This window comes from Acanthochromis polyacanthus, chromosome 21 (genome assembly GCF_021347895.1).
Source record: "Acanthochromis polyacanthus isolate Apoly-LR-REF ecotype Palm Island chromosome 21, KAUST_Apoly_ChrSc, whole genome shotgun sequence".
In the NCBI taxonomy this organism is placed as follows: domain Eukaryota; kingdom Metazoa; phylum Chordata; class Actinopteri; family Pomacentridae; genus Acanthochromis; species Acanthochromis polyacanthus.
In genome coordinates this window covers 1,620,922-1,636,901 of record NC_067133.1, presented here as the reverse complement: position 1 = coordinate 1,636,901, position 15,980 = coordinate 1,620,922, and the positions used below count along the sequence as shown (strand labels likewise).

Here is a 15,980-nt window from a genome sequence, read left to right as displayed (position 1 = left end):
TGTGATCATGGAAATGCTGATAGCGCAGCGTGACAACTAGCTCCACTTTAAACCATTTTTAAGCGATTTATCTTATTGATCAGGTGTGTTTCCGTGCTTGTTTCCGCTCTGATCTGCATAAACACGGCCTACAGTTCATCCAAATGCTGCCAGGGATTTTGTCATGTGGCTGCTGGTTAAGGATCAGCCAGTCATGACTTCTCTGTGCGATTTGTTGATTTATTTTAACCTAATTTGGTGCAAATTGTTTGTTTTTGGGAGATTTTTCTAAGTGAGACATGAGAGTGAGTAATTTTGATTAAATATGATTATTTTAAGCTCAGATTTGGTTCATTTTCCTCATGGAATCAAACATGATTCATTCAAGGTTGTTGGAAAGCTAGGAATACAAAAATTCTTTTTGTTTTTACTGTTTCTGGCTTATAAATGGTGGAGGGTCAATTGTACAAGCTAATGAGGGACTTTTGAAGTCCATGGTATTTATCTTGCATATATTTTTATTCAAAGAAAAAAAAACTAATGTTTTCATGTTCATTATGATCATGTCTCTACAAATTCCATAATTATTTAATTTGGAAACAATCACTTATTTATAAAAAATGACTGGATAACTGTCCCAATTTAATAACAACCACCTTCTAATTAGCTAAACAATAATAAAATGAGCTGATTCAGAAATAGTTTTGATTGTGTTCTTTTTATTAAGTTGAGATAATCATGACAGATATTTCTTTTTTGGCGATATATCAAATTCTATATGGAAAATAACAAATTGCATCACTTTCCACTAAGTTCCCCGTTACAAAAACACCTCTCCAGGAAGTGTGTTAAATCCAGATCACATGACCTGCTCCACATGATGTCATTTCCTCCTGAAGAAAAGACTGGAAGACTCCAAGGCTTTCTGACTTATTTAATATAAAGAAGTCAGCAGGTTTACTACAATATCTTTATCAATAACTTTCAATTCCAATTTTACTCAATTGTATGTATAATATTTAGAAGAATCTTTGTGTAAAAATGCCATGTGGTGTTTGGTTATAGGCGGCCATGTTGGTTTTAGGCCTGAAAACAGCAAAAATGTCAGCTATGATACAAAAAGTCCTGAAATTATATATTGACCCTGTAATTCTTTCAAATATGTTTTTTAAAACTTGTTGGTGGGTTTTGGTAGCCTAGCCAGCTAGACCCATGTTTCTGAAGGCACAAGGGTCGAGGCACGCTCGACAGGGAGGGAGGCGGGCTAAAACGTTGTCTATCAAATCACTCTGCAGCAGTTGGGCAGGTATACAACCAATCAGCGCAACGAATAGGCTGACATAGTTCCTAGAGCGCCGAAAATCAGAGGTTGTTCGGTGAAGCCTTATTTATACAGTCAATGGGTGAAGCTCAAGTATATTACAGACATGTTAACAGAAAGATTATTCAGAGTTGGTGCTAATGGAGCTCAACGACTGTTGTCGTTTTTGTTGTCGACCCTGGCAGAGAATTAAATTCGTTGCCGTGTGTTGTCTAGCGCGGCTAGGCTAGTTGTTTCCGGTTGTTTCCGTCAGAATCGTCGCGCCTCTGTCGTCACTTCGTTACGCCCGCCTTCTGACTCTACACTTCATGGTGATTGGTCCGGCCAGTTTTAGGAGAATCCAGCCTTGAGCCTTATGGAGGGTAACTAGACCCACCCTGGCAGAGAATTAAATTCGTTGCCGTGGGTTGTCTAGCGCGGCTAGGCTAGGGTTTTGGGGTTCAGGGAGTAAAAGTCCAGATAAACTGTGCTGTTGAAATGTCTGGTGTTGCAGCTGCTCCACGGCCATATTCTTCTGTATTCAGTAAAGGTTTGCACTGCAGATGCTGCCCTCAGCTCAGACATGTCTTGGCTGGTAGAATAAAGGAGACACCTATTGGTGCTGTCAGATGCTTTGACAGTGAGTGCAGCGTTCGTCCTTCCAGCTGCCTCGTATGAAGCTGCAGGCAGCGGGGTAGACAGATGGTTTAGAGGCGTGTCGCGTGTCTCCTCTTTATCTGTGCATTTAAGCATGAATGTTGTTTTTTGTTTTGGATGCGAGTGTGTTTGTGTGTGAATATGCGATGTGGCTGCAGCTCTGTGGGTGTGGACGGTTGGAGTGTTGTCTATAACCATGGTTTCACTGTTTGTTATGACTGTCTGCTGTGAGGTTGTCCTGCAGTAACACACACACACACACACACACACCACTGATATAACGGCAACAACTTTAACACGAGGCGTCTATCTTCCATGACTGAGTTGTATGCCGTGTTTATATGCACAGTGGTCTCTAAACTGTCTGCTGATGATGATTAATCGAGTCGTTCTGCCCTGAACGCTGAGTTTAAAGCGTGTTGTGCTGGTTTGAGCTTCTTCTACTCATCCAGTTGAGCTGTAATATTGCATGTTACAGACGTCCCATTACTGGCCATCACATTTATGAAGTCTGAAAGTGAAAACACTGAAATATTCATGAGCCATCACGTGTTACTACCGGCAGCTTAGATTCCATAGAACTCACTTCTGTATTCTTAAATCCTGCTGTTAGTGATCAGCAATTCTGTTTTCAGTTTGTTTTATAAATCTCTGATAGGACTGATTTTCAGCAGCAGCTGCACTGACATCTTCGTCAGCAACCCTTTACATCAAACGTCTTCGCCATTTTGCACTGATGCTCCGCAGGAAAAATCCATTACAGAGGAGACAGAAAGGCCAGTTTGACAGCAGAATGCAAAGTTGGCGCTTCATCTTGACAAGGAAAATCCTGTCTTGATTTTTTTAGTGAGTGTTTTTAGTTGAACAGAGCCATCTTGCTGAGGTCCGGCAGGCTTCTCTTACAAAAGCACCACAGTTACGCAAAATTTGTCCCCGATTTGTCAGTTTGGGCCACTAGGGACAAACGTCCAGCAACATTCTACCAATCATGAGTAGTTTTACAGATTCAAGCAGACTCTCACCCACTTTATTCAACTGGTAAATGTGCGTTTCTCTTCTGCATATTGTTTGATATTGTCCACGTTTTGCATCCCTATAGCAAGACTGAGCAGATGTAGCATCTGCAGAAGAGACTCCAGGCTACGGAAGTGTGGTTGCTACGAAGAATGCTAAAGATATCATGGGTAGAAAGAGCAACCAATGAAGAGGTGCTTATAAGAGCAGCTTCAACCGGCTGCTTGCAAGACCAACTTGTTATATTTTCATGGCCAAAGTTAATCATGGAAACTTACTGAGCACATTGGGTTATATGAGTTCACAGTCGCACAGTTCTGCATTAGTTTGAAATCATAAAGGGCATTTAATCATAACATTATTATAATTTTATAACACCCTCCAAAACCTGCTGGTGCAAATTTAGCCAACTGCTGAGGATATTTTGCTAATTTCAGCACAAAATCATGTAGGGATGGACATAAATTGGTTTAAAATGAGACAGCTGGACATAGTTTGAAGCTAATCAGGGACATAAGCTCCAACTTATGGTTTGTATCAGCAATCAGAAAGCAAAAATTACTGAGAATTTAGATTTTAAATCTGTGTAAAGGCTCTTGAAGGGAGTTGACGAAGTTTGTAAGAACCGCAGAACGTCACGACGCCACACAGATAATAGATTGAGGCAAAATGCATCCACCCTGCAGAAAAAGAACCAGGTGTAAGGTGGATTTTTCCTGTGACTAGTGAAAAGCAGATGCTCTAAGTCACAAGGGTCTGTCAGAGACGTTATGACATAAACAGAGGATTTTTTCCCCCTCTTGTTTCGTCGGGCGTGTCCGTTTGCTTGTCACGTAACAGAGCTACATAGACACGGGGGTCGGAGTTGATGGCCAGCAGCCATGATGTTATGGGTTTAAAGGTCACGGTTGGCGGCTGCTGAGCAGATGGAGAAGACTCAACAAAGACTGGAGTGTGTGTGTGATGTGTCATTTTGTAGGATGGAATCAGCCACTGTACAGAGCTTATCAGTGAATCCCAAAAAAGGAGGGAAAAAAAAGGCTTCTCTCTTTGAACTCTCCTTGCTTTTATCACAGCTTCAGTGCACTTTAGTATTAATGCGTGTTAGTGGATATCTATCAGGATCTATGGCGCACTCACAACACACAGGATGTAGATCTGGACTTTGAAAGCTCTTGTGTTTCTGTGTGTGTGAGAGAGAGACTGTATGAGTGAATCCTGCATTTAGCAGCCAGAAATAGCCTCTTAGGAAATCAATGTTCCTCTCCCAGTGGCGCTGGGAGCTGTCTCCTCGACAATAGAGGGACTGTCCTGTTTCCTGCACCCTAGAGGGAGAGTGTGTGTGTGTCTATGTGTGTGTGTGTGTGTGTGTGTGTGTAGATAGAGGGGTTCAGTGAGAGAAAGAGCAGAAAGGGAGAGTGCAGCCTCATCTTCGCTGTGCCTCAGTTCTGCATCATCAGCTAACAGGAGACATAAAAACAAGAGGCAGAAAATGAAAAATAATGAGGGTGAAAGCAGCAGAATGTTGTGTTTGTGTGTGTTGTTTCAACTCAGTATGAACTGCTTGACCTGAATCAAACTTTATAGCTTCCTTTCCTTTTTACTAAGTCACTCCAGAAGCACGTGTTACTGTATTTGTGTGTATAGACCTTTAACTAGCTGTGCCATATCAAGAGAGAGGTGATCAACATGGTCTGTGACATTAGTCTGTCAGTAAGCCGGTCACCAGGGCGTCTGATCTGAGATGGAGAGAGAATGAGAGAATCAGTGAGATCAGAGAAATGGATCATGGATGTGTTAAGGAGAGCTGGATAACACGCACCAGGATGGGGATCTTTTTATTCCTTTGAAAGTTGGTGGTCCTACAGAGCATTGGAGCAAAATGACTGACTGACATAATAACGATACAATTTGTATGTATATTGTATGTATTCAGCTTTTTATAGCTACCCCTTCCAATAGTTGTCTGTGGCAGAAATGCCTTTTTGAGCCACTGTGCATCACATGATGACTGTAGTCAAACAGGTTGGCCACTTTCCTAGAATCGCTGAACAGCCTGGAACCTTTCCTGGAAACTTGATTTCTTCTCAGTGACTGTTTAAGGTCACATTTCCATTCGTAGAGCTCTGTATAATAGTATAACAAAGCAGGTTAACTTTGGTCTGCACAGACACATCTGTTACTATGAGAAATCACATTTGTCTTTCATGTTTGGCTGTTGAATTTTGTGTTTTCCTCCTTTAAATGTCCCAAACAATGAAAGTGCAATATGTTGTTTGCAATTTTTTCTTCATGCTAGCAGCACAGCTTATGATGTAGTTTGTCATTCAGATGGAATAATCTTATGATAAGATGGATTATAAGCTATGGACATACCCTAACTTTTTATCTAGCACCATCATGGGGTCCAAATTTTCAGATTATGACCAAATACCAGCAATGCTAATTTCCCATCAGCCTCAGCGATACTTTTCATCAAGCACCAACTAGCAAATGTTACCAGAATAAAAAATATAAACCCCATTCAGCAACACTCTAAGCACGATGAGCTTAGCTGCTAGCTAAACCTGCATGTTTGCATTGTCTGTGTTTCATTAGCTTCAGGTCTCACAGAGATGCTAGCATTGACTCTGTTCTCTAGTTTTAAACCTATATTCTGCTTATTAGGGTTTTCCCGGTTCCTTTAGTGTTTAATAGCTTTTATTTGATTGTAAAAGATCTTCAAACCTACAAAGTTCACTCCAGAGTGAGCTATTCTCTCTTTATCTGCCTGAAATGCTTTGTTTAAAGTCCAGGCTTTTCTTCTGTTACTCATCTACATCACAGCAAATTTGTGTTTTTTGAACATTAAAGTAAGTAAACCTACTTTAGTAGACCTCTGAAGTAAAATTCTGGTCTCATAAATAGACATAATATGGGCTCTTTAAGTTGATTATCTTTTTAAACCCATCTCGAAACAACAATAATAAATGTTTTGTGCACTATTAAATAATATTTGACAAACCAAACAGCAGAATTAAACCAAACTTATTAAACATGGCTTTGTCTTTTTACAACTTACTTGAGAAAAGGTTGTAACAGGGAACATCTGCCATGTTTTCATGTTATTTCTATTTGCACATCTTCATTGTTGAGTTTGTTTCATATTACCTCACTTCTTGCGTAACCACACACAGCAGCAATCGTGCTCTGAATGACGTTAATGATAGAAAGACAGATACACACTTTCGCTGGAGCCGGAACCGAGGAAATGACATTCTTTTGTGCAAACAGAGGGTGAGATGTGATGACGATGTGACTCATAGTGAGTGGCATATTTGCTTTCATGTAGGAGAAACGGTTAAGGAAAACTTGAAAAATTGGTGTTTATTTCTTGACTTGCAGATGGGAAAAAGAGCACCTGTCCTCAGTAGTTCAATAATGTTGTAAAAATTAAAAATAAAAGGCAGCAGTCAGCTTTTACTGTCGTTTACTGGCTGCAAAAATCAACCCGTGTTTCCTTCTATATGTGTTTCAGAGCTCCTCGGTTCAGCAAAGAAAGTGAATGTCAACTTCCAGGATACAGATGGGTGAGTTATCCTCCTTTTCCTGTCATTCATTCATTTTCCCAGCCTCACTCTCTCCATCCCCGTTGCCATCCTCGCTCTCCCGCCATCCCTGCATTCTCTCCCATTCATATAAAAGCTGCATAATCATGGCGGTTTCACTTCTATCTCCGTAGCATTAAAAGCCAGAGGATTACCCTACATACCACTCAGCAGAAGCACAAACAAATATGGCGTGTTTATTTCCGTGTGTGTGACATTTTGAGAGCATTAATGGCATGGCTTCATGATATTATAGGTGTTACATATGCGTCTCCTGACCTCTTTGCTGGCGTTTTACCATTAAAAGCCTCGCGTGTCGTCCCAGCATTTGGCTACGTGCCTTTTGTGAGCTCCTGTTCGTGAGTTGCAGCTTAAAGCACACAGAAAACAATAAACAAAGCATCAAATGGAGAGCTGTGGCCCGCATCCATGCAATCTGGTTCCGTTATGTAACAGAGAACATTCACAGAGACCGGCTGCATTTACTGTATTTTTACTTTTTGACTAAAGGATGGGAAGAAACAAAGCAGGTTCATAAAGTAAAAGCATGCAGTTTGTTGTATGCAGTTGATCCCATGGTGAGAATTAAAAGTGCTGGCAACTAAAACAGACAGAAATAGAAGAAAGAGTAGATGACAAATACATCCTTTTAAGATCTAACCCATTAAATATGTCACAATATATCCAGTACGACTACGAATGAAAGTATCTGCAGTCTTAAAGTGGCTAGCTCCAATCTTTTTGCTTTAATTTATCATTATGAAGTAAATGTTGATCACTCAGTTGCAATGACTATAGAGTATTTGCATCATCTGCATTTAAATTGGTTCCTTATGAGCTTCGTTTTCACCCCAAATCTCACGGTAAAATGAAGGTTTTGATTCACGGTTTAAAAGAACAACCAGAGTAACCGTGGAAACTCAACCCTGGAAGATATAAAGAGCCCTGTTGTTAAAAGAGGCAAAGAAGGCAAAGAGATGGAGTGATGGAAACTGAGATGGAACAAGAGTGAAGCTTAGATTGCACTCAGTGGCAGGTAAAGGTATCGAAAGTGTATAAGGATGGATGGACCCGCTGCAGGTTTTCTCAACAGTAGTTTTGCAGCTCAGTGTGGTGGTTCCAGCTGTTGCCATCTTTGGAGTGTCTGTACTTTCCTATAATGACTACCCACCTGTCTCTTAAAGCGTCTAAGTAGTTTAAACAGGTGAGTTATATCAAACATCACACCTCTGACAGCTGTCATAAATTGGAAAATGAGCTGTAGAGACCGAAACATTTGTTATACCCGGATGTGAAGATGTTCATTTCTGCTGTGAAATCGGATTGTTTGTCTATTTCTTAATTCAAATCTGGACATATTAAGGATATATTAATAAAAATGGAAACATCAGCTGATTTTGGGCCCTTTGTTGGATTATACTTCCGTCTCTTCTACCCTCAAATTACAAATCGTGAATCCCTTTGCCAAGCATTAATGTTTGCATTTCTACCACATCTGAACAGTCAGCGTTGGGCTAAAAAACAACAATGCAGTCTAAGAAAACAACACCACAGCATCATCATGTCATTCTGTGTACGAGATAATAATAAATGAAAGAGGAGACAGGCTGAGAACGCCTCAGTGTTTGATTCTTATCGGTTCTTCAGAGTACAACAGCCATGAAAATACCAGCAAATCAACTTTTATTTCTCTTGGTGGCTCACTTTGTTGTCTCATCATTGCTGCCTCTCTTACTCTGCTCAGCAAACCAATAAAGTCTCTAAAGTTCTTGAAATATCAAGCAGTAATACCTCAAAGAGTGAATGTTCAGATTCTAAATCGAGTTCCTGGTTCCTCTGGTTGAAACATGACTTTCTCTCCAGCACGTCCTTCAAGCTGAGTGTTTCCATTCACTCTTTTCTTCAGCTGCCACATTTCAAGTATAATTTAAAGCTGCTTTGCCGCCATCGTTTGCAATTTACAAGCGTAATGCAGCTCATATATGATTGATGCTGTAATAAATCCTTTGTGCGGCTGCGCTTTACTCATTTTAATTAATGTACACACTACAGCACAGTGCCCTGAATAGCGCTTATTAGTGAAATTAAGTAGCTTGCATTACGGGCAACTAAAAGAATGAGATTTGCGTTAATGAAAACAAAGCGAATATCAGAATTAAATGCATTATTGTTAATTTCTAAAACACAGTCTTCATTCACCGGCTTCATGAAGTCATGTACTGGAGCTTCTCCAACATATGCTGAGAGCTTATTCGCTGTCTTCCCCTCATTCTGTGATCCAAATCATCTTAAACCATCTCAGCTGGGTTTACATGATTATGGAGATCAACACGAAGGACTGATTCTCACAGTTTCCCCCCCAACGGTTCATTCTGAGATGCTGGGAATCATTAGTGGTCCTCATGTGTTTGAGTTTCATCATAGCTTTGGATTTGCCTGGAAATTCTAGACTGACTTTATTTATGTATTAAAATAAATACAAATAAAGGCAGTCTGGCATTGTGATGACAGGATTTCAAAAAGGAGGGGCTAACGAATGCAGCTTGAACGAGAAAGAACCAATCAGCGTAACATGGATGTGACGCACAAACAAATCGACCTTGAAGTCCATGTAGTCCAAACAACAATGGCATGCAGCCGAGAAAGCGTCGCGGTGAACGATTACTGCCGTTTTTGTCACAAAAATCTGCGAATACACGGGGTACTCTCAAGTACAACACTTATTTTTGAAAAGGCTACGCAACAAAAGACTCCTTCCGAACAATTAGCGGTGTTAGGAATAACTTTAAATCGGAGCCAAACCAAGTCGGTGTGTATGTGTAAAAGTTGCTTAAATTTACTCACACGTTTGGAACGGGATTTTCCTCTGTACAAACAATGGCAAGAAGCCGAAAGTAACGAGCCATCCACTGCCTCCTCATCGTCGGAAACGTCAAGTGAAAAGAGGCAACGACTAACGCCATCCAAAACGCCAAGAGACCACAAAAAGATTCGCTTTGCCCCCCCCCCCCCCCCCCCCCCCATCATCTTTATGGATAATCCAGGCGCTGAAGATGACGCAGCATTAACTCCCGCCTCCCGTGCTATGATTGGTCGTACTAAACTGTACCGGGAGGGAAACGCGATTCAATTCGCCCAATGCCAAACTGACTCTCCTGTATCTCCTAACATGGAGATAGGAGATTACATGGAGATTCAGTTTGGATTTTCCAAGCTAGCTTTGTATGTTTTGTTTTTTTTGTTGTTTTTTTTTGCTGCTACTATACGTTCAAATGGTTTATTTTGGAGGCATCCGGTTCATTCCTGCAGTGGAGGAGAATCTGTGCCAAAGAACTCCGAAGCTGCTCCAGATCTTCGTGGTGGCCGTCACTTTTTCCATCAGCATGGCCACCGCAGCATCACTTCATCCATGATACATGATTGTCTGCGCAGTGCAGCCGGAAACAACACGAGATAGAAATGCAAATTCCTCGCAGTGTGAGTCATGCCAGCCTCTGCCCTCACGAGAATAATCTAAACGAGGCCTTCAGACTGTGCTGAATAAAGTTGTGTCTGTAAAGATAAGATTAAAAGTAATCCTCGTAGAGCGGCGCTTCCACTCTAAGTGAAACTGAACAGTGTAATCTATTAGTGTGTTTACTGTTATTGCCTCTTTGCTCCCTAATTCCTCCCACAGTATTAAGCGCTCAGTGTCAGCTGGTGTGTTTGTCTGCTGCGCAAATAAGTCATGAATATTGTTTTTGATAGAAATGCATGGCTCAAGTTAAATGTTTGCGTATAATGAGCGTATGTGGTTAATGACTCTGCACCAGCGGATTCGTTTTAGATTCATTTACACTTCTTGGGAGTAGCTTGGAGACTCATAATGAACTCACTCTGCAAATAAAAAAACCCTCCAAATTGGCAGCTTTCATTGTCAGAGATTTCTCGTCCGCTGTGTGTGTGTGTACACAAAATAAGTGGTGTCAATCGGTTGGTGTTGCACCGTGATTATAAACAGCAGGAACGCTGGTCAGTAGTTTTGTGTTATTAGGATAATTAGAAACAGAGAGGGCGGTGATGGAGACAGGAGTGGAACGAACAGAGAGGGAAGGTTTGTCGCGTGGACACGTGAGGACGGTTTATTTCACTAAAGAGCCGAGTTGTGACAACAACAAAGCACTTAGAGCATATCGAGGATTTATAAAACCTGACGAGGAGATCCCCGCTGAGACTCCAGAGTGCATTTACAAGAGAGTTGTATATGCGCTGGTGGTGGATGGGACTGTGTTTGTGCCGGCAGAAAGAAAAGACTTGAAAAATATGCCAGAAGAAAGGAGCCTTTACATTTAAAGCGACGTACAGAATCTACTGCATGGTGCTGTGCAAAAGTATTAGGGTTTCATAGTGACGATCCTTTCAAAATAATGCCATGAATAGTATTTGTTCGCTAATTAACTTCATATAAAGTCTAAACAGGCTGCCTCAGTGTCTCCTGTCTCTGCATGTAATCCCAGATTTACACCATGATGCTGAGATCAGAGCTCTTGGGGGGCAGGCAGTCTGTTTGTAGGACTCCTTGTTCTGGCTGAAGATAGTTCTGTATCCTCAGGCTGAGTGTCACTGGAATTATTCTGGATGCTGCAGAATGATCAGAACCAATCAGACGCCTTCGTGATGCTACTGGGTGATAAATAAGAAGCTAAATGTCCTTGTAACGTATTACAAAAAGTGCTCAGATACATTGTTATTGGTCAATATTTGCTCTAAATGGATTGACTGGTGTACTCTAGAGCTACAGACTGATCACAAGACTGGATCAGACTTCTGATAAAGACAATGAATATCAGGTGTGTTCCAAGGAAATCACTTGTGGAGGAAAACAACTAAACATTTGAACAATGTGAACTGGATCAGAAATTTGTTGATGCTCAAGCTCAAAGACCAGAGTTGTATTTTTTTTGTTGCCTCAGTATAATTTATCGTTTTGACTTGGTGTGTTGTGCATGTTTAGCTTTTATTCTCATGTGAACATGATTTGACAGGAAAGGCTGTATTTGTTAAACTGTAAGCCGTTCCTCATAGTCTAATTATGGTAACTATTAATTAGTGAGCGTCTGCATTCTGTCTTTTTTTCATCCGATACATTTTTTAACATTTGGAGCTAAGCACGTTGCCTCTCTTTACAATATTAATATCAGCCTTTTCTGAATCTTTATTAAATCTACATGATTAAATTGAGAGAAATCTTCCAACGCTTTTTCTCATTTGATAATTGCTTCATATGCTTTCACTTTTAGCAGGCGGACTTTTTAGATTCAGACCCAAGATTCAATGTTTTTTATGAACACAACCTCGATTGAAAATACTCTAGATGCTGTGCATCAATCACACAACCCTAACCAGCATTAAGACCAACCTTTTGATCTGAACTACAATTTGAATCTTTTTTTTGTGATTTTGTGGATGCAAAACATACTTTATAATGATCCGATCCCCTGCTATTGACTTTAAAGCTAATGCAAAAAATAATAGTAATAGTGAAGGAAAATGTTTACATTTTCAACACGTCATATTTTTCAACATAATTTATTGCATTTATGTAATCATTCTAAATTATTTTCTGTGCATTTTAAAAGATGCTGTAATCATTTTACCAGTACAATAAAAATATGTGATAAATAAATATTTAATTTGCAATACTGCAGGCCTGTTGGGTAGGCTGTGAAGTCTAATAATTAATCATTGAATTTATTTCTTTTTTAAATATTTTTTTTTATTTTGTGTTTCTCCTGCTCAAACCAACTGCAGATTTTATTCTCTCGTAACTACTTCTAGCATATCTAAGTCTTCAGTGCTAACATTGCTAGTATCTTTTTGAAAGCCATAAAGAAAAAAATCTACTAACTTTATTTGATCCAGTGGGGAATTATTGATGAGCTGAATATATGAGAAAACATCATATTTAAAGTTAGTATGTGTGGTTCTGAATAACCAGATGGAAATAGAGTCTCTATGCTCAGTATTATAGAGCAGCGAACCCACTGGGATTCTCCCTCTAATTATCTCTCCACCACTGTTTCCATAAACTCAGAGAACCTTGATAGAAAGCGTTGATAATGATCAGCTAATTAATAACTCGTGTTGTTTGTTGTATTTTCTATGTCAGTGATTCTTCAGTGACTAAAGACGAAATAATGACACCATTAACACACATCCATTCCTGAAAGTAAAATAATTTACGAGATGTTTGCCTTGAAGATGCTTTTATCATATGAGCCAGTTTAAACTTGAAGGATTTAGGTTGTGCAGAAATGGAATATAATTAGCACAACTGTGTTTTCATCAGTGGTATAATCAGCTGTTGCTACTAATTGTTGGGTTTTTGTTTCTACAGCAGCCCAGAATGGACAGACTGAATGCTGGCACAAGAGAGGCTTCCTCATTTTTTATGTTGGAAGTTTTATACATTAAAAGGAATTTACTTGGTAGCAATCCACAACTTTACTGCATGATAGCAGTTTGTCTAAATGTCCTGCTAAAGACCAGAAATAAGGATTTGTTGCCTTTACTGTGTTGCCCATTTGACATTAGATCTGCATAATTCTAAAACAGGAAATATTATTGTTTATTCGACGATAAAACCATAGACTGTATGTAAAGATGGCTCCAATTCATTTTTGGAAAAAATAAAATGTGATAGACTGATTTTCTACAGCTCAGGATTTTTTTTCCCGTTAGTTTTCATGATCAAAATGAGAGATCAGGTGGCCGATCTTAAAGTAAATCAATACTGAATTTTAAATAAATCGTTAAAGTCGGAGCCAGGGGGTCGTGGCTATACTTGATAGACAGTCTTGTCATGAATGATTGACAGATCCTTTAGGGCGAGGCTTTCAGCAGTCTGGCTTCAGTCTGGCCCGCCCATAGACTGGTCCTGCCCCTAGTTGCTCTCCGGTCCAGCCTGTTTGATGACGCTTTTTACGTCACTGGCTCCAAAAAATCCAAAATGGCGACCAGGAAGTAGCAAAATACGGGCTTCATTTTCTCGGCGTTGAAACCAACGGGTGACGTCACGGTTAGTTTATGCCTGGATAAAACTAAAGACTTTATGCCTGGTTAGGACCTGTTAGCCACATACAATGGTGGAAAAGAAGTTTTTCAGACACCCCATAGATGTGTGAAATATTGCATTAAGAATCATTTGTAGGTCTTCAAGTGTAATTTCTTTCTGTAAAATCGCAGCCATATTATTAAGCAAATCATTAAAAAGCAATTAAAAACTTAAAAATGATTGGTTCCATGAAAATAAGAAATTTTGAGTCTCGGGTCATTTTGGTGAAACTTAGTTTTACTAGTTTATATTTGACACCCCTGCTCTACACCGTTGGTTGCTTAAAAGCACACAGATGTGTAAAGTTCGTGCCTTTTCCTTGACCCACCGGTACAGTTCGAGCACACCAGTTATGTTGGACTAATTCAGCCATACTTTAGGAAACAGAGACCGTTTAAGGACATCTGTTTTTGAGTCTGTCATCAGTACACCGCAGCTTTGAGGTGTGGAGTCTTCCAGCAGATATTAAACACTACATAAACTGTTAACAAGGTATAAAACTTGGTTTCCCTGGAGGGAGTCTTTAAGAATCACTCAACCAGACTCAGCCTACAGCAGCCTCCTAATGAGTCTTCCCACTGTTCATGAATTTCTAACTGGAGGTGATGGGGCCTTTCCTGCCCTTAAACTGTAGAAATCCCTCCCAGACTGTCTGTCCTCTAAAATATTACTGAAAGCATTTCATCATAAGGCGTTCTCTTCATCAATATTTACTGTGGTTACTTAATCTGGCTTTTCCATGTTTTACCTGCATCATTTTTTATCCTTTACACTGTGATTATTTTTATTCTGTTCCTCGATATATTTGGTGTTTTGTCTGCTTGATTTTATCACCTGTATTATATATCATAATGTTGTGGCTGATCGGTGTGTTATGAGAAGATCTACAAGGGTCAATATATAGTTAAGGGATTTCTGAAGTCCCTGGAATATATCTTTCATACATTGTTATTAAAGTGAAAAAAAAAAATGTTTTATGTTCATTATGATCTTGTCTTTACAAATTCCAGAATTATTTATTATGGAAACAATCACTTATTAATAAAAAAATCACTGGATATCACTAAAATGTCAACTAAATAACAATCCAAATTTAATAACAGCCACCTTCTAGTTAGCTAAATAATAATAAAATGAGCTGATTCAGAAATAGTTTGGATTGTGTTCTTTTTATTATGTTGAGATAGTCATGACAGATTTTTCTTTTTTGGCAATATATCAAACTTTGTATGGAAAATAACAAATTATATCTGGTCTGAGAAATCACTTTCAACTTAAGTTTACCCGTTACAAAAACACCTCTCCAGGAAGTGTGTTGATTCCAGGGTCACATGACCTGCTCCACATGATGTCATTTCCTGCTGAATAAAGACTGGCCAGACTCCAAGGCTTTCTGACTTATTTTAATATAAAGAAGTCAGCAGGTTTACTACAATATCTTTATCAATAACTTTTCAATTCCAATTTTACTCAACTGTATAATATTTAGAAGAATTGTTGTGTCAAAATTACCATGTGGTGTTTGGTTATAGGCGGCCATGTTGATTTTAGGCCCGAAAACAGCAAAAATGTCGACTATGATGCAAAAACTCCCACAATTGAGCCACACATTGGTCCTCATTTTAAGAGCAGTTTCCGAAGCATATGATCAGTCTTATTAAACAATAACAACGAAAAAAACAAACCATAGAAACTGTCTGCTAGCATGACAGGCCCTTGGATAAACCTGGGCTCGGATGTGTGTGATGTTGTGTGTGTGTGTGTTTCATTCAGTGGACACACACGTTTCTGTACAGGCAGAGGGACAGACACTGATTTAGCAAACAACAGACGCACCACGGTGTGATATACGAGCCGGGAGCTGGACAGGTTTACATGTGGTTCGTCATAGAAGCGCTTCGTCCTGAACTGCAGCAGCAGCAGATGGGAAAGAGGAGTGATAAGACAGACTGTTCCTTTCTTCTCCCCCTCCCCTCTGTCCAGGATGTGATTGTTGGAGCGGCGTGCTTTTTGAAAGCCTTGCAGGCATAAGAAATCTCTCATTACTGAAAAATAGGTCAAAGCCTGTGTGTCTGTGTATAGAAGGCTTGTGTACTGTATGAGTGTGTGACAGGTGAAAAAGACCAGTGTGAAGCTGCAGCAAACAGCATGAAATGATGGTGTGTGTGTGTGTGTGTGTGTGTTGAACAAGGGGGAAGGGTTGGTGAAGCAAAGTTTTATATACAAATATACAAATCCAGGGACAGAGGAAAGGAAAGGAGGAGTGACGTGCAGACTCTGAGAGGATCATAAGAGAGACGGAGATAAATAAACAGAGGCAGCTGGTGAGAGGAACTGAAAAAGTGAGATA

At 39.8% G+C, this 15,980-nt stretch overlaps 1 protein-coding gene across 9 annotated transcripts in view; it reads left to right on the top strand.

Moving 5' to 3' along the window:
• The window catches only part of caskin1 (CASK interacting protein 1), a 151,383-nt gene that overhangs the window by 60,933 nt on the left and 74,470 nt on the right, over positions 1 to 15,980 (top strand). For all 9 annotated transcript variants that reach the window (XM_051940951.1, XM_051940950.1, XM_051940957.1 and 6 more), the window contains exon 2: positions 6,468 to 6,519. In XM_051940951.1, the coding sequence (XP_051796911.1) occupies positions 6,468 to 6,519 (52 nt within the window). The remainder of the gene's footprint in view (positions 1 to 6,467; positions 6,520 to 15,980) is intronic.